The 19,282-nt window shown below is 35.1% G+C and overlaps 3 protein-coding genes across 3 annotated transcripts; 2 read left to right on the top strand and 1 right to left on the bottom strand.

Moving 5' to 3' along the window:
• Nucleotides 1-774: 774 nt before the first annotated feature.
• LOC132628712 (uncharacterized) lies at nucleotides 775-2,642 on the top strand. The gene is made up of 2 exons (XM_060344477.1): nucleotides 775-1,206; nucleotides 2,403-2,642. Exon 1 carries the CDS (start codon nucleotides 940-942, stop codon nucleotides 1,144-1,146), a length of 207 nt encoding a protein of 68 aa, XP_060200460.1. The 5' UTR covers nucleotides 775-939; the 3' UTR covers nucleotides 1,147-1,206; nucleotides 2,403-2,642.
• Nucleotides 2,643-5,143: 2,501 nt separating this feature from the next.
• Nucleotides 5,144-9,308, top strand: LOC132628705 (receptor-like protein kinase THESEUS 1). The gene is made up of 2 exons (XM_060344472.1): nucleotides 5,144-7,918; nucleotides 8,267-9,308. Exons 1-2 carry the CDS (start codon nucleotides 6,094-6,096, stop codon nucleotides 8,935-8,937), a joined length of 2,496 nt encoding a protein of 831 aa, XP_060200455.1. The 5' UTR covers nucleotides 5,144-6,093; the 3' UTR covers nucleotides 8,938-9,308.
• A 1,009-nt stretch (nucleotides 9,309-10,317) lies between these two features.
• On the bottom strand, nucleotides 10,318-14,350 carry LOC132628699 (uncharacterized). Its single transcript, XM_060344466.1, has 2 exons — nucleotides 14,069-14,350; nucleotides 10,318-10,793 (listed from the first exon to the last, which is right to left on the bottom strand). Exons 1-2 carry the CDS (start codon nucleotides 14,301-14,303, stop codon nucleotides 10,519-10,521), a joined length of 510 nt encoding a protein of 169 aa, XP_060200449.1. The 5' UTR covers nucleotides 14,304-14,350; the 3' UTR covers nucleotides 10,318-10,518.
• Nucleotides 14,351-19,282: the final 4,932 nt, after the last annotated feature.

The following is a 19,282-nucleotide window of genomic DNA, read 5'->3' as shown; positions in this document are numbered from 1 at the left end:
GTGAGCCACCCCTCACTTCTAGTAAATTGTTTCTCCAATTCATCGTATGTGCCATAATTTTCTTATTAATTTGTTAAGAACAAAAGATATATGCATTTTTATATTATGCTAACAATTTAACTTTAAGCTTTAATTTTTACCTGTGAATAACATGTTTTTGTAGCCACAGAATTAAATCATCATGATATGTTTACTATAAATTTCAAAAATCTTTCTTTCTTTCTTTCTTTCTTAATTCAGATGACTAGTCAAATCTATACCGCCATATAAAAACATATTCCGATATTTACTTGTATAAGATAATAGTGTAAGAATTTCACGCTATTAGAGTAATATTTTTTGTAAAAAACTATATCAAAAAATTTTACTATCTTTTTTTAGATCCACCAAATCAAAATTACTACTCAAAAGTTAAACTATATAATGAGAAAAAATCACAAATATTCATATTTACCCCACTGTGATTATAAAATAGACCTTATCCTGAAATTTCAAATTCAAGTGAATTTTATAATAATGTCTTGGAGTTTCACTTATGAAATTTATAACTCTATAATAATAGCTATACTTTTCAAAGATGTGAATGAAAGTGGTCAGTGAACATTATTTCTACCTACATACTATCCTAATTAGAATTAAACCAATAAAACTTCATAACAACATTCTAATTTTTATTTATAAAATTTAAAATCTCAGAACAATGATTATTTTTCAAAGATATGACCAAAAAGTAATTAGGGGCCACTATCTCTACCTATATAATATCCTAATTAGAGGCCACTCCTTTGGAATATCCAAGGAGACTCCAATAAACTCCTTTACTAGAGTTGAGACACGAGGAAGAAAACTTGGCCAAAAGAAAAACCAAGAAGTTATCTGACTATTTCTTTCTTCCATTTGATACGTACTTTAATTTTTAGCCAAAACTCCATCTAATCCATGGTATGTTTTTGCTTTCTGGTGGATCAAAAGAGGATAATGAGGCGGAGTAAGCCGGTGGCTGGCTCGTGTTCGAGGTGTGGCCACGGTGCGAAAGTGGCTGATATGTGTACTTCAACTAGATTTTGTTATATTCCATTTTATACCAAGTCTTGGAAGGCTATTGTATGTAGTTTTTGTGGTGCCATTCTCAAATCCTATACATAGAAACACAATCTTCCCTCATCCATATGTTTCTCTTGGGAGAGGAGTTGTAGCTGGCGAAAGGTGATCAGTTGACTATTTTCGGTTAGAAAATTGTATAATGTAAATAGGTAAAATATTATTCATTGTTAGAGTTTGTGAGTTATATATATCTAGGTAGCTACGTTGAATATAGCATGATGTCCTATCAATTTGTCATGACTTGTATTTTTTCCTTTTCTTTGTTTAATTTGTAGTTTTGAAATCACGGCGATCTGGTTTGATTTGCGAGTAATTCAACAGGACAACTGTTGAAGAATGAAAAAAGTCCCTCATCAGTGGTTAATGAGATGGGTGGTCTCTTTATGGATTTGGATAATTCTCCCCTCATGAGCTAGCTTTTGGGATTGAGTTAAACGCAAGATTCATTATTATATGATATCAGAGTAGGACCCATCTCACCCGATATTGAACCCCCAAATTAAATTGCCCACGTTCCAAATGTCCGGCCCTGGACGTGAAGTGGGGTGTTGAAATGAAAAAAAGTCCTTCATCAATAGTTAATGAGATGAATGGTCTCCTTATATGAATTTGGACAATCCTCTTTATCGCTCAACTTAAGGGTACTTTAGTTCGAAATTTGTTCATTAACCTAAAAATGTCATTTTCGCACAAATGTCGAAACAATGAGGGCCATATTTAAATTATTAAATAGCGACGCAAAATATCATTTTTGTGCAAATCATCTGCCAATTTTTAGATTGAGTTAGGATCATATACATTCGATGATAGGTTTTTGCTTTCTGGCTGGCTCGTGTTTGAGGTGTGGCCAGGGTGCTAAAGTAGCTGATATGTAGTACACCACTAGATTTTGTCATATTCCCTTTTATTTCAAGTCTTGGGAGGCTATTGTTTGTAGTTTTTGTGGCGCTATTCTCAAATCCTACACATAAGTAACAAGAATCTTTTTAGTTAGCTTTCTCTTTCCCGTACCTCTGACTATGTTCCTATTAGGGGCGGAGCTACATCCAGTTCAGGATGGTCAGTAGAATACCTTTTGCCAAGTGAATGCAGACATTCACCAATTAGTTTCTTCCTGCTCCTTAATGAACATATGAGTTAGCCATAGACAAATTACATAGCTAAATAACAAAATCCGTTGCTAATCCTATTTAGCGATGGATGATTGATTATTACAAAATTTCTGTCATCTACGAGCTACTTAACGTCATCTTAGCGACGAAATTTGTAGCTAATTGTATTTTTTTTTTTTTTTACAGTGAGCTCAATGAACATCTATTACAATTTCACTCGATATATGAGGTTTGTGTTTCATTAATATTTGTAGTAGTATACAAAGCTTTCATCAGTCGTAGAAGCCATGGATGAACATCATGGATTAAAACGGCGGACTCAAAAAGACAAGGTGGAGGTGTGTTTCTTGGAAGAGAAAGTTGAATGTGCTTTAGTGACGCTCTATTTCATTTTATGTGACATTATTTTCTTTTTAGTTTGTTTTAAAAGAAATGAACTTTTTTATATTTGAAATAATTTAGCTTTAAACTTTAGATTATATCCTTATGACATTATTTTATAGCCACATAAAATGATGAAAGCTAAAAAGTTTCAAAAAAAAAAAATCTTTCTTAAATTTTATGTTCAGTCAAACAGACTTGCATATAATGAAATGTAAAAGACATACAATGTTTATGTTTATAATCAATGACATTTTACAAAATAAGGCCTTGAAAATACACAGTGGAATGGATCCTAATCAATTGGATGAAAGAATCAAAGGTTATTAAGTTCAAAACACGGATATTAATTAGTGGAAAGGAGTATTTTTGGATCATTTAAGTAGCATTATGGTTTCTTACCTTTTTTTATTTTTTTATTTTAATCTCAATAGTATAACAAAAGATAAAATTGTGTATTTTCAGATAGTAGAAGAACAAATTTGATCACTTGAAGACAGAGGCGAATCCAGGATTTCAAGAGGATAAGTTCACCTTAGATTTTTTTTTTTTTAAAAAGAAGGTTCTATCCCACAACCTTAAGTGATTAAAGATAGCACTTAGCCAGTGTTTCATTCGGTCTAGTCTGAGCATGTGTTCATTTAGTTAATATTAGATATATTTTACGGATTATATACATAATATATTGAGCTTAATCGAGTAATCATGTGTTCACGTGATCCATTTTCTATACCTGGATTCGCCCCCGCTTGAAAACAGCTTTTTCCAACTAATAAAATTATTATTCGAAAACATAGAATATACAAAGAAGAGGAAACAGATGGGGACCCGTCATTGTTGGTGGCCATGTGCATTTGTGCGGTGGATAGTAGAACAAGGTTGAACTATAGACTCAAATTGAAAAGGAAATGTACAAAAAGGAAGAGTCCTTTTGGTGACATAAAGTTCTTCTAAAGTTAGTTGATTAAAAATAGTTGATAAGTATTTTATTATGTGCATTTGTGTGGGAGATAGTAAAGAAAGGTTGAAATCTAGACTCAAATCGAAAAAGAAATGGACAAAAAGGACTAATTAAGTCACCAAATTCCTAATGGCTCCTTTTAGCGATATAAAGCTCATCTGAATTAGTTGATTAAAAGTAGCTGATAAGTTTCAATTACGGAAAAATATTTTTTAAGTGTTCAAATTATACTAACTTGACTATGTTCATTTGTAAAAGTCATGCAATTCCCAACGACGCCTTTAGGTGACTTAGAGCTCATTTAGATTAACCGATCAAAAGTAATTACCAAATATTAAATGTTAAAAAATAGTTATAAGTGTTCGAAACTAATTTCATAAATAAGCAATTATGTAGTATAATAAAATTGTTGAAATAAATACAATTTATGTTGGTATATTCGATAAAAAGAAAGCTCGATAAGAACTTTTTTTTTTTTTTTGTTAAAACGAATAAAGGAGAGATAGTCAAGGAACTTTATTTTGGAAAAGCATTTCATGGATTATGGGAAAAAAAAATTGACATGATAAGTGAAAGGACAATAATTTTGGGAATCTTAGTTGCTCTGATTGACCATCTGAACTTTCACCTTATTGGTGCGGTTTCGATTTTCCACTTTGTAATCTTATTCCCAATTTCCCCTTCCCCTACTCTTTTTTTTAAAGGACACGAGTATATAATTTTTACTCCCTACGTTCACTTTTACTCCACTATGAATTTTGCATACCCTTTAAAAAATAATAAATGAAGTGCTTAATTTAGCATGATAATCATATTTATTGGTGCATATTTTAATGAATTTGAAAGATGATTTGAAATGAGTAATTAATACTATGAGTAAAACAGGAAAAAAGAAATTATCTTCTCTTGATATGCTATAAGTGACATGTAAAAGTAAAACTCTATTTTTAGAATACTGAACAAGTAAAATTGAACAGAGGGAGTAGTTAATTTCGGCATATAAACACTTTTAAGTTTATCAAATGCTCTTTTGTTTTGGTTTGTTTTCCACCTGATATTCGGTAATCACATTAGAGCCCGACTATATTTGAATTTATACCGCATAGGACCACATTAAAACCCGACTATATCTGAATTCATGCCGCATAGCGCTCATTCGAGGAAAGTGTTTCCTATCAAAGATCGTACGGAGAGCTCAAACCCGCCAAAGCAACGCCGTTAACTCTTTTGTCTCTTCTGCCTCTAAAAGTCCGCGAAGAATTGGGTCCCAGCAAAGCAGTAATACAAGTAAAAATTAATACTCCATTAGGATACTGTAGCTCATAAATTCTCATGCCAAGCCTAAATATAGTACTACTAACAGACTAACAGTAAGTTTTAATGATCACTCCATTAGGATACTGTAGCTCATAAATTCTCATGCCAAGCCTAAATATAGTACTACTAACAGACTAACAGTAAGTTTTAATGATCACTTACACAACTTTAATGGCACATTCTGCTATGACAGGACCACAAAGTTTCTTGAAAACAGCTGTAGCAAATTGGACATGGAAGTGGGGCAGTGAAATTCGTTCTTGTGGGTCCCTTTTTTCCCCTTTTTTGCTATTCCTTGTAAATAGGACAGCCTAATCCATACAGCTTGCTAAGAGCTAGCTGTGGGGTAATAGCCCACCAAAAATCTCTTCTTGATTATGTTTGAATTTGGTTCTTCTTTCTTTCTTCCTTTTGGTTCACACTCATTTCAAAAGTTTCAATTTTTCATAGTGGAGTTGCACTAAATGGCTTTCTTGATTGTACTTTTATGGTGGCATTGAGTTAACCTGAATTGGGTCTTCTTTCTTTCTAACTTTTGGTTCATACCAATTTCAAAAGATTCAATTTTTCATAGTGGAGTAGCAATAAAAACCTCTTCTTGATTGTGTTTTCATGGTGGCATTGAGGTAACCTTTCTTCTGGTTCATACTCATTACCAAGCTGCAGTCTTTCTTTATAATCAAGGTGCACAGTTCGAAACTAGATGGATAATTGGCGCGCCTCTTTACCCTTCTCCATTTATATACCAAGCTTTTTGTCTGCCAAACTCACACATCACGCGTTGCATTCTTACCACTTGACCAAAGCCCTAGGGGCATTTCCAATCTGCAGTCTTGAGGAAAGTTGTTAGCTTTAGTGAAAAAGTTCAGATCTTGTCTAACACTATGTTCTGCTTTTGGTGTTAGTCATAGTTCATTGGTTTTTTCTTGTGATTTTTCAGTCAAGAAAGCCTTTTTTTTCTGTTTCAAGATTGCTCTAGATAGTTGAGTAAGATCTATAATGCTGCAGTAGTGCAGTGTAGGTTCTCAATATCATATGGGGAATTGGTGCTTTGTTTACTCAGCTATTTTGAGATTGAGATTGAGACATAGTTGGTGTTGTTGTTGTAGTAACTAAGGTGCCTTTGAAAGAAGAAATTCAAACCCTGGTGGTTAGGAAGTGCCTTTGGAGTTGTAAATCTTGGAGAATTGGAGTTCAGTGTTTGGCAATCGGCTCTTTATGATGGTGAATTTGAGAACAATGTCATGGATGCTTTTGGTTCTAGCTGTAGTGGTGTCCATTTTTTCGACTCAGGACTCGAATGCTGCCTTCGCTCCTGCTGATAACCACTTGCTGGCGTGTGGATCATCACAAACTGTGACCTATATCGGCCAAACATACGTTCCTGATTCGTTCCATTCTTTAGAAAGTGAGGAAAATTCTATTGCTGCCACGGCCAATTCTAGTGCTCCGTTTTCGATCTATCAGTCTGCAAGGATTTTCCAGAGTACGGCATTTTACAAGTTTGATATTAAGCAAGAAGGCCACCATTGGGTCCGTCTCTATTTCTACCCTCTTCCAGGGCACAACTTGACATCCGCCTCGATGACCGTTGTCACGGAAAATTTCGTTCTGTTGAACAATTTCAGTTTCAAGAGGTATAATGGTTCATACCTCTTTAAGGAATACGCGATCAATGTTAATTCAAATAGCTTGATTCTTGCTTTAATCCCTTCGAACAATTCGGTTGCATTTATCAATGCTATAGAAGTTGTATCAGTTCCTGATGAGTTGTTTCCTGATCAAGCAGTGGCTTTATCTCCTGTAGCACCTTTCAATGGCCTGTCCGCTTTAGCCCTTGAAACTGTTTATCGTCTAAACATGGGCGGGCCCCATCTTACTGCTCAGAACGACACGTTAGGAAGAACGTGGGAGAATGACATGAATTACTTACATGTCAACAGCTCAGTGGTGAATGCTTCGGTTAGTCCTTCGAGCATAAGGTATCTGGCCACTATGACTCCTGAAATAGCACCGAATTGGGTTTATGCTACTGCTGAAACCATGGGAGATGCTAATACTGCCAATGGGAATTTCAATATCACTTGGGTGTTCTCCGTTGATCCGAACTTCATGTACTTCGTACGGGTACATTTCTGTGACATTGTGAGCAAATCTTTGAATACTCTTCTGTTCAACTTGTACGTTAATGATGACGCTGCTCTATTGGACATAGACTTGTCGAGCTTAGCTGGAAATTTGAACGTACCGTTATACAAGGATTTCGTCTCCAATTCCTCGGGACACTCAAGTGTTCTGACAGTCAGTGTCGGTTCAGGCACGAGTTCAGATTGGATAAATGCAATTATGAATGGATTGGAAATCATGAAGATTAGCAACGACGCCAAAAGCTTGAGCGGGGTTCAACCTGTTGAGACTCTACTTAAGTTGCCTCACAAAAAGAAAAAGATTGGTATCATTCTTGGTTCTGTCTTAGGAGCATTAGGTGCCTTGGCGATTGTCGGGTTGTGTTGTTGCTGCTTTATAGCCCGAAGATCGAAGACTTCCAACCAAAGGCATTCATGGATTCCGTCCTTGTATGGAAACTCTTTAACCTTAACGAAAACAACAATTGGAACTGCGAGTTGCATCTCATTGGCTTCACCGAATGTAGGACGATTCTTTAGTTTCCAAGAAATAATGGATGCAACTAACAAGTTCGACGAAAGCTTGCTTCTCGGTGTTGGTGGTTTTGGTAGAGTTTATAAAGGAACAATGGAAGATGGGACTACACTTGCTGTCAAAAGAGGAAACACAGGATCCGAACAAGGTCTAGCTGAATTTAAAACTGAGATTGAAATGTTGTCCAAACTTCGCCACCGCCACCTTGTGTCTTTGATTGGTTATTGCGATGAACGGTCAGAAATGATTCTTGTTTATGAATACATGGCAAATGGCCCTCTCAGAAGCCATCTTTACGGAACCGATCTCCCGCCTCTCTCGTGGAAGCAGCGTCTTGAGATTTGTATTGGTGCTGCCAGGGGGCTGCATTACCTCCACACAGGTATGGGTGTCAAACGGGCGGGCGGGTTGGGTTGGATTTTGGCTAAAAAGTGGGTAACCCAACCCACCCAATTCTTACTGAGGTTTAATTTCTTTTTCTGTTCTTTTATAATTTTTTAAGTACCTAATAAAACTATTTTTGTCTTTAGTATGACTATATGTGACATCAAATAAAAGAATGTCTTTTTGAAAATATTTTGGTAAGGTTTCTATGGATGAATTTGGGCTACATATCGGCTCAATATTTAGATTGGCTAAAATGAACTGAGCTAATAATTGGGCTGGTCATTCTTGAATGGGTTGGGTGGGTCATATTTTCATGGGCTAATTTTGTCACCTCTACGTACAGGTGCATCCCAGAGCATCATTCACCGCGATGTCAAAACGACCAACATACTCTTGGACGAGAACTTTGTGGCTAAAGTCGCTGACTTTGGTCTTTCTAAAGAGGGACCGGCTCTTGATCAGACGCACGTAAGTACCGCCGTTAAAGGTAGTTTTGGATACCTTGATCCTGAATACTTTAGGAGGCAGCAGCTTACAGAGAAATCAGATGTTTATTCATTTGGTGTTGTCCTAATGGAAGTGCTCTGCGCTAGACCTGCATTGAATCCAGTCCTTCCACGCGAGCAAGTTAATATAGCCGAGTGGGCCATGATTTGGCAAAAGAAAGGCATGTTGGATCGGATAATGGACCCGAATATCGAGGGGCAAGTGAATGAAGCCTCCCTGAAAAAGTTAGGGGAGACAGCTGAGAAGTGTTTGGCTGAGTACGGAGTTGATAGACCTTCAATGGGGGACGTGTTGTGGAATCTTGAATATGTTCTTCAGCTCGAGGAAGTCTCATCAGCGATGACAGAGCCCGATGATAACAGTACAAACCATATCCCACCAGTTGAGCCATTTGAAAATAGCGTTAGCAATATTGAAGGGATAGCTAACTCAGGAACAAATTACGATGCAGGGGATGCTGCTACTAGTTCTGTTTTCTCTCAGCTGGTGAATCCACGGGGAAGATGAGATGAAATGGGAATTTATAAAGCAGACCCCACCTTGTTTGGGACTGAGGCGTAGTTCTTGTTGTTGTTGTTGTTGTATACGTGCTCTCGGGTCTCAGCCACTTGACATCCCAAAAATTTATTTCATGGTTTCAAGGGAAAGTGGATATGATTTCAAAATCTTATGATTAATAGTATTGGATCAAACTTTCCCTACTAAATGCTTGAGGAGTATGTATGTAATGTATATGATTGGTGAACCTAGAGTATACGACGAAATTTGTCGTTTAAATACTGCAAGTTGTATTGTTTCCATTGTTAAATAGGTGATACATGAATATATTTTGTAAAAGCATTATGATTATATACATGCAGAGATAATAATATTAAGCATGTGTTGCCATTTTTTCAGTTGAATTATCTTTCTGATTAAGTGCTTATGTTTGTTAGTTTCATTTCTTTTGTTTCCAGTAATGCAATGAATATGCTGTGCTAAATTGATTGTTGGGATCCTACAAATTTATGATCACTTCGGATATTTACCAAACGCGTAGATAAGCCAGAAAGTGTTTATAAGCCAGTTTGATCAGCTTATAAGCTAAGCCAAACACCATCTTAAAATTCTTTGCCCCTTATTTAAACCTATTTACTGCTGTGAAGTCTTAAATATCTTTCCAGCAAATGTAATCCAAATAGTTGTTGCTTTTATTCTTATGATGGTGGTGTCCGAACCAAACTTTTCACACCTTGACTAAACCACCGGATACTTGCTATTTTTCTACCGCCACATGTACGGTTAACTGTGCCCACAAACTTAGGTAGATGGGAAGTCCTAGAGCCTGTTTGGATGGGCTTAAAATAAGCAGCTTATAAGCTGGAAATAGCTTTCCAGCTTATGAGCTAAAAAAAAAAAGTTGGGATAGACTAACTTATTTTTTTTGGCTTATAAGCTGCTTTAGATAAGCTAAGCCAAACGGGTCCAATTATTTTTTTGGGCTTATTTTATGCACAAAATGGCTTTAAGCTAGTCAGCCAAATACTCAAAAAAGTTGAAAACAACTTATAAGCAACATATAAGCCAATCCAAACGGGCTCCTAGTGTTTTTTTGTCTACACCAAGATTCGAACCCTGATCTGATAGGGTCTCCACAACTTCAGTGTCCACTAGGTCACACCTTCGAGTGCTTCAAGCAATTAGCAATTAATTTTAGAACACACTAAAACTAAAACTGCAATGAAGACATCAAACCTAGTGAAGAGGGTAAGTGATTAAAAAATTGTCATATTAATAACTTGGCTTGAAGATGGTGAGAGGCTGAGCAATGGATTAGGATTTAGGCAAAAACAATTGACAGCTAACAGAATGCAGGTGCAACTAATATTCAGTGACAATGACTGTGAGTTTGGTATTCACAACAAAAGGGCATGTTTGATTGATCAATCAGTAAGAGTCAAGAAACATGGATTACATATTGTATTCAACATTTATTTATGTACTATTATATAACTAGATTGCGTGAAAGCACAAAAATCTTACAGAAGCAGCACTACTATACTACGAAAGATGAACATTGCAGATCCCAAGCCAAGATTTCCTGCTTTCTTACAGCCGAGAGCGAATGAAGACCTTTTTCTTATTAGATTTTGAAGGCGTTGAACTCTTGATAGGCTCATCAGAGAACTCAAAGGACTCCGACCCCGTGATACATTTAGTTGATACCTCATTTTGCTGCTTCGCGTTATTCATGCCATTCTGAAGTTTTTCCATCTTCGCTTGCATTTCCTCCATCATAACAGTAACATCTTGTTTCTCAGCTCTACTGGAAAGATGTGAAGGCGATTGGTCCATTTGTCCCTCCTTCGTAATTTTACTGCCACCTGAAGAAACGATTAAACTTGTGAAAATCCATTTGGTATATCAATGAATAAATACATTAATGTTCGATGACAATATTAGTGATATCCATCGATGGTCATAAGATGTGTAATCCTTGCAGAGAGTGTCCTCGAGTCACGACCATCAAAGAGAATATAATATCAACATTCAGCTGTTTGTATTATCCAAATCTAAACATGTCAGTTTCCAAATATTGACAAGGATCCTCTAATAAACCCACTACGCGGTTATTTCATTTGCAGATGGAATTAGGTGGGACTTCAGCGGAAAATTACACTGTTTATACATAGTTAAAATTATTTTTTTTATGTATATATAGTGGACGTCGAAACCCCCTTTGGCTTTTTCGTGTGTTTACTTTTTCGTATTTTGAATCCCCTTACTGAAAATCCCGGCTCCGCCAGTGGGATTATAATGTGTCATGTTAACAAGGGAGATAGGAGGGATGGTTATGTGCACCTACCACACATCCTGCAATGTACTATCTTTGCCGTTGAACCGTAGTTCAAGGGGTAAAACTCTCAGTTAATTAACTAACCTTACCGCTTGGAAAAAACGCTCCACATGTTTATTCTTATGCGCTCTGTAGAGAGCTATAACACTTATTTTTCCTTGTATTTCTTTCAGTTAACCTAAATTTTTGAGAACACAGTACATATCAACTTATTAAAAGATGATTTGAGGACTCACAAAAGATGATTCTATTGTCAACAAGAACAAGGAAATTAAAAGGGCAAACTGCAAAATATGGAAATTTAGGTGTGTAAAATCATGGAACTCTTTACTGCATCAGATGCAAGTTTAGGTAAGTACTACTTTTATCCACACAATTAAGGTCATGCTCCCTCTACAGTTCATTACAAAAGTAGTACACTGCCAAAATGGAACAGTCAATGTCAATGACTCAAATGCTAGAGTTCTATATCATACAAATGGCCTTGCAAGGATCACTTCCAACTCCCCCTCCTTCCTCATGAATTAAGAACAATGAAGCTAATGAACATTGGAATAGTTTAAGTAGTATACATAATTCACTCCAAAGGCAATATCAGAGCTAAAATATACTAGTACCAGAGCTACCACAGTACAATATCTTGTATAATACTACTCTATCCGTTCAAAATTTACATGACATATATAGTTTGGATCAGCGCAAAGTTTAAGGAAGAAATGGAGACTTTTGAAATTTGTGGCTTAATGATGTCATAGCATTTGTGTGGCTATAAAACTTTTGAAACACATGGCATTAAATATGTCATAACATTTGTGTGATTATACAAGCTTCTCGCTAATAATTGAACGGGAAGAAAAATTTAGAAGTGTGTCATTCTTTCTTAAACAAAAAAGGAAAATTGCGTGGGGTAGTATATAACTTTCCTAGTTCACTGCTTAAACGGTCAATGAACTATTGGAAATAGGTGAACAAAGTTACTTTTCTTTCTTTTGTATCATAAAAGTCAATTAGCTTTTGTTATTTCAATCAAAAAGTCAGTTTTCTTTCTTTTTAAGAGAAAAGTCACTTATCTTTTGCCAAGATCACTCAAGCCGAAAGTGATGTATCCGGTGGCGGCTGATTTCTTAAAAAATAGAAAATATTGAACCCAACCCATTTTAACCAAGATCCTCCTATTTGACTCGATACCTTAACCGTAGAATCTATTTATATGCTAAAGAAAATTAACATTCAGAAACATAGCTGAGTTCACATAAAGTGCAGCTTAACCTCACCAATATACTCAACGAAAACACAGTAATTCCAACATCAAAATTCAGAAATAAATCGAACAAACAATGAACTTTAGCTTTAAACATGCCATAATATTTGTCTGGTTACAAAAGCTTCTCAGTAAGGATAAAATTAAAAGTATAAGATAATAGTTTCAAAATTTAGAAGTGTGTCATTCTTATCGGAACCAACTAAAAAGGAAAGCGTGTCACGTAAACTGGAACACTCGGAGTAGCATCGAGGTGAAGCAGTTAAAAGCTTAGGAGTGAGATTCAATGCCACTCATTCAGAAACACAACTAATTCCGCACAAAGTACAGCTTAACTTCATTAATATACTCAACGGAAACACAATACTCCCACTGTCCCAAATTTATCTGCCACAATTGGAATTTCGAGATTCAAACTTCTAAATTTTGATTGTGAATTCAGACGCATAAGCTTTTGAGCCTGTTTGGATGGGCTTAAAAAAAACACCTTATAAGCTGGAAACAGCTTTTAAGCCAAAAAAAAAATAAGTTGGTGTAGTCCAACTTATTTTTTTTGGCTTATAAGCTGTTTTCAGCTTATAAGCTGCTTTAGATAAGTTAAGCCAAACAAATCCAATTAATTTTTTGGGCTTATTTTAAGCACAAAATGGCTTTAAGCTGGCCAGCCAAACACTTAAAAAAGCTGAAAACAGCTTATAGGCAACTTATAAGCCAATCCAAACGGGCTCTAAGTTTTTATAAAATTTATATATTTAGAAAGTACATAAAAAATGCTATACATCACAATAATTAACAACTTAAAATATTTAAAATAGTTCCGGTCAAAGAAAAATATAGTTAGACTCTCGAAATCCGACAGGTGTCACATAAACTGAGATGAAGTGAGTTATTCCAACAGCAAAATCCAGAAATAAATCGAGCAATCAATTAAGCTAGCGTTTGGCCATAGATTTTGAATCATGTTTTGAAAATTTATCTTCAAATATCTGTTCGCCATAGATTTTGGATCAGAACAAATTTTTCAAGTTCCAAATACTAGTTTGGGACTTCCACTGACAAAACTTCAAATTTTTTCCAAATAAAATGCATGTCCACACACAAAACTTCAAATTCCAAAATTTATGGCCAAATGAATGTGCGAATAAAGTACCATATTGGTAGCTGAAAAAAAAAAATTACTTATAAGAAACTGACTCAAAGCGGACAATGAGCCCGTTTGGATTGGCTTATAAGTTGTTTTTAGTTTTTTTTAGTGTTTGACTGACAAGCTCAAAGTCATTTTGTGCTTAAAATAAGCTCAAAAAACCATTTGACTTAACTTGAAACAGCTTATAAGCTAAAAAAAAATAAAAAATATTAGACTACTCCAAATTTATTTTTTTTAGCTCATAAACTGTTTGCAGCTTATAGGCATAAGCCCATCCAAACAAGTTCAATATCACATCATGTTAAGAGTATGTTTGGACCTTTTTAGCTCAACATAGATTCATAGAATTCATTCCTAATAACTTTTGCATAAGAGAAAGAGAAGATATTCTGACCGGTGACAGTTTTGAGAGATTCATCAACGGCAGAGAAAATAGCAAATTTACTGAGCTTAGATAGTATCCGTCCGATCTTTTCTCGGCCATCAGGATCTTCACACGTGATTGGACTTTCGATTTTGGAAACGGCACCGTATTGACCTTCTAATGCATAAGTGTTTGACGGTTTGTTCTGAATTTTACGGTTTAAGAGTTTGCTGGTGACTGCTCGGAGTTCTTCTAAAATACCCATTATTCAGTTCTCCACAATAATCTGTTCTTTCTATTTTATTTATTTAAAAAAAAAAAAAAAAAGGAAATTACTGTTATAAATATCCCAAATTAGTGGATATCCATTAAGTTAGAAATATCTCAAAATATCCCAAAATATCTCAAAATATCTCATGTCCTGTTGCTTCTATAAATAGGATGCACAGATGCAATGTTGAAAGAGCAGAAGTAATATAATCTGATATCTCTCTACATATTCTCTCTACATATTTCTTCTGTGTATTTACTTCATAGTTTTTATTTTATAACACGTTATCAGCACGAGTCTCAACCATCTTGAGCAAATACTTTGAAAGCCTCGAAGTTGCTGAAGGCCTTATGCCAATATTCTACTGGAAGGTTAGTTCGCAAATATGAATTGATTAAATGAGTTTATATCCGTGAACATCAGAAGTGGTAATATTTTTACGGGCTTATTGTGTTTATGATTGAAGATGTGTTAGAGAAAAATTCTCCACATTATATGTATGCCTCGATTTGCTCCTGAAGTAGCAATATATTAAAAGAGGCTATAAGCTATCACGATTTGATATGCTTAAGGCGCGTTCAGATAATTATGTTTTATTCCTGAAGAATTAAAACTTTTGATAAATGTTATAAATATAAACGTGCATTTGATTGTGAAAATATCATGATCCATCTTCAGAAGAGATGGAATAATTGAGAAGAAATATTCTTAATATTATATGCTTTACTCTTGAAGTACTAAACTCATAAATTTGCTCCTGGAGTAGCAAACTTTGAACTCTACTCCCGAAGTAGTAGAACTTTGAGCTCTACTCACAAAATAGTAAGACTCTGAATTCTACTCCAGAAGTAGTAAGACTCTGAATTTTACTCCTGAAGTAGTAAGACTTTTAATTTTACTCCTGAAGTAGTAAGGCTTTTAATTTTACTCCTGAAATAGTACAACTCTGAAATCTACTCCCGAAGTAGTAGAATTCATAAATTTAATCCTGAATTAGTCAACCTTTAAACTTTACTCCCGAAGTGGTAAAACTTGAAACTTTACTCCCGAAGCAGTAAAACTCTGAAACTTTACTCCTGAAGCAGAAAGAATTACCAAAATATATGAGAAATACTCTGAAGCAATGTATTCTTGTGTTTGAGCAAAATAACGAGCTATTGATAAGTGTCGTATTTCAAGCACATTTAAATAATCAGGTTTCATTTCCCGAAGTGAATGAATAAATACTACAACTTATCTCCTGGAGGGATAAAATACAAGTAATGTAGATGTTATATTCTGGTGGTCTGAAATTTAGACATTGCTACATGTACCTCTCGTACGTCGAAACATATTTCTAAGGCAAAAGGAAGTAGAGTAGAATGCTTTCTCCTATAACCACATTAATATATTATGGTTAGTTGTTATTGATTTCCTTGAAGGAAATACCAATTAATGTATTTCTTTATGAATGATTTGATTATTATGTGTTTGAGCTTAGATACAAAATACTCAGTTAATGATGAATCTCCCTGAAAGAGATGTTTGAAATATTGAAGTTTAGAATTCAATGTTTATTTCGTGACACCAGTAGTGTCGAAATTTACTTTCATGGTACCAGAAGTATTTAAGAAATATTTGGTAATAGAAATTAACGATCAAAGGCTCCAGAAGAGCTAATCATTTATTTACAAGTATCATGACACTAGCAGTGTCCAAATAATATATGATTATGGTGAACAAATTGATGTCTCTCGAAGAGCTTATATATGATAGTACCATTCATCTCAGATCATAATTATTTCGATCGGAAAATAAATTATAGTAAACCTGAAGTTTACTAGCGAGAAAAATGATCATCATATTGAGACTACAGATGATTGGAAGATTGAATATCTCCAACTTATTATGGGTAGGGTCACGTGTGTAAAGCGTTACCCGAGCATGATGAGATCGCATGTCACAATAAACCAGAAGTTTTGACATAAAATTTCATGCAATAGTAAACCAGAAGTTTATTAAAAGAAATAACACTCGTCATAGTAAACTTGAAGTTTACGGGTACAGATAATTTTATCAGTTGATAAGACCATTTTGATCGTCCTGATTTAAATCTGATGTGCTAATTGAGTATTAAAAAACATATTGAAGAACTAGAAGATTCTTCAAGAATTTGTTTGTGTTGCTTGTTCTCATGATAAGTTGATTACACCAGCTAATGTTGGGACTGAATCCCTAAAATTCTGAAAAATATAAAAGGTGAATGTGGGCCCCTTCACCTGCAATGTGATGTCTTAAATAGATGCATCTATTTAAGACAGTCACATGTATGTTTATTGTCAACTGGCAGTTTGACATTTACAAAGTTGCTTGCTCAAAATAATTGAGTTGGAAGCACAATTTTCAGAATATGTAATCAAGACAATCATCTTGATAATGTTGATTTATATCTAAGTTGGTTTGGCATTGGATGCCTCCATAATACAGCTAAACCATTGCTTATGAGAACAGAGTTTCAGATGTTGGTCTGAGATATGATATATTGCATACAACAGCACTTGTATGCTTCAGATCAATAAATTTTGATAAAATTCTCCTCTCATATTTGGTTCAGGGTCAGGAACTAGATATTTCCATCTTTTAGCATTTGATGTGCGGTACATGATTAATGGATATACCATGATGCACACAGATGGATTTTCCCAAAGAAAATGGGGACATATGTCACTAAAATAAGGGGGAGAGAATAAGCAGCTAAGAAATATGTTGTGAATTATCATCAGTATGATCCTCAGATAATTCAAGTAAAATGCTGGAAGCATTTGCTGACCCAACTATTTCATATTTCATCTGCAAAATGCTCTTAATGTCCCTGAAGGACAAAGTCTACAGCGTGCATGGAGCATGGTAGACCAATCGGTTCCAAATATAATAATCCTTGAAAAGGGGAGGAGCAAATGATCATAATAAGGAGGCAATGTGCTCTTGAAGAGCTACGACATAACACTTCATAAACCTTATAGGAGGTTCAGGTACCTGAAAATAATGAAGTGATGAGATCTCAGTAAGTTATGTCGAATTGCGAACCGATACAACATGATATCTTGTCGACAATATACAATATAGCGCGCAATATTGTATAAGGCTGTGAGGATTTGATTTCTACGTCTCTTAAAGCATGTTGACGTAGAATAATTACCAAGTAAAATGATCCATCTTGGTAAACGTAATGTTTATTGGGCCAGCAGTCCAAACAACAGAAGATGTCACATTATTTATACTGATGGATGCTGTCACAGCCTATGTGGCTTACTTGATGAAATTATATGAAAATTCCTGAAGGATATAAAATGCCCGAAGCATTTGGTTTAAAGTCTCGGGAAATGTATTCAATCAGATTACAAAGATCATTATATGGTTTAAAACAATCAGAGCGTATGTGGTATAATCGCCTAAGTGAGTACTTGATAAATGAAGGATATATAAATGATGCCATTTGTCCATGTGTTTTTATTAAGAAAACAAAATCAGGGTTCATTATACTTGTTGTTTATATTGATGACATAAACCTCATTGGAACTCCAGAAGAGCTCCAAAAGGCGATTGAATATTTGAAGAAAGAATTTGAGATGAAAGATCTCGGAAAGACAAAACTCTGTCTTGGTCTGCAAAATTGAACATTTCGCAAAAGGGATCTTTATACATCAATCTGCCTATACTGAGAAAGTTTTAAATCGGTTTTACATGGATAATGCGCATCCTTTAAATACTCCTATGGTTGTTCGCTCACTTGAAGTGAGCAAAGATCCGTTCCGACCTCAGAAAGAAAACAAAGAGCTACTTGGTCCTGAAGTACCATATCTTAGTGCAATATGTGCACTTATGTATCTTGCTAATGCTACAAGACCTGACATAGCATTTTCTGTTAATTTGCTAGCAAGATATAGCTCTTCTCCTACACGGAGGCATTGGAACGGGATTAAGCATATATTGCGATATCTGAAGGGAACTAGCGATATGGGTCTGTTTTATACTAACAAAGGTAGTACAGATCTTGTTGGTTATGCAGATGTAGGTTATTTATCTGATCCACATAAAGCTCGATCTCAAACGGGATATCTGTTTACATGCGGAGGTACTGCTATATCATGGCGATCGACCAAGCAGTCCATTGTTGCTACTTCTTCAAATCATGCTGAGATAATCGCTATTCATGAAGCAAGTAGAGAATGTGTGTGGTTGAGATCAGTGATACATTTCATCAGAGAAAGATGTGGCTTGAAGTGTGATACAAAAATACCCACAATATTATATGAAGATAATGCTGCATGCATAGCTCAATTAAAAGGAGGTTTCATAAAAGGAGATAGAACAAAGCACATTTCACCAAAGTTATTTTTCACACATGATCTCCAGAAGAATGGTGATATTGATGTGCAACAAATCCGTTCAAGTGACAATCCTGCAGATTTGTTCACTAAATCTTTGCCAACTTCAACTCTTGAGAAGATGATATTCAAGATTGGAATGCGAAGACTCCGACATTTGAATCTTGGTTTTCGTCAGGGGGAGTGAAATACGCGTTGTACTCTTTTTTCCTTAACCAAGTTTTGTCCCATTGGGTTTTCTTGGTAAGGTTTTTAATGAGGCAGCTCTCAAAGCGTATTTCTAGATATGTGCACTCTTTTTCCTTCATTAGGACTTTTTCCCACAGGGTTTTTTTTTAATAAGGTTTTAACGAGGTACATCATCTATTAATGGACATCCAAGGGGGAGTGTTATAAATATCCCAAATTAGTGGATATCCATTAAGTTAGAAATATCTCAAAATATCCCAAAATATCTCAAAATATCCCATGTCCTGTTGCTTCTATAAATATGATGCACAGATGCAATGTTGAAAGAGCAGAAGTAATATAATCTGATATCTCTCTACATATTCTCTCTACATATTTCTTCTGTGTATTTACTTCATAATTTTTATTTTATAACAA

The sequence above is a fragment of the Lycium barbarum genome, chromosome 1 (genome assembly GCF_019175385.1).
Source record: "Lycium barbarum isolate Lr01 chromosome 1, ASM1917538v2, whole genome shotgun sequence".
Lineage (NCBI taxonomy): Eukaryota > Viridiplantae > Streptophyta > Magnoliopsida > Solanales > Solanaceae > Lycium > Lycium barbarum.
The sequence above is the reverse complement of the archived record's forward strand: the minus strand, read 5'-3'. Positions and strand labels throughout refer to the sequence as shown.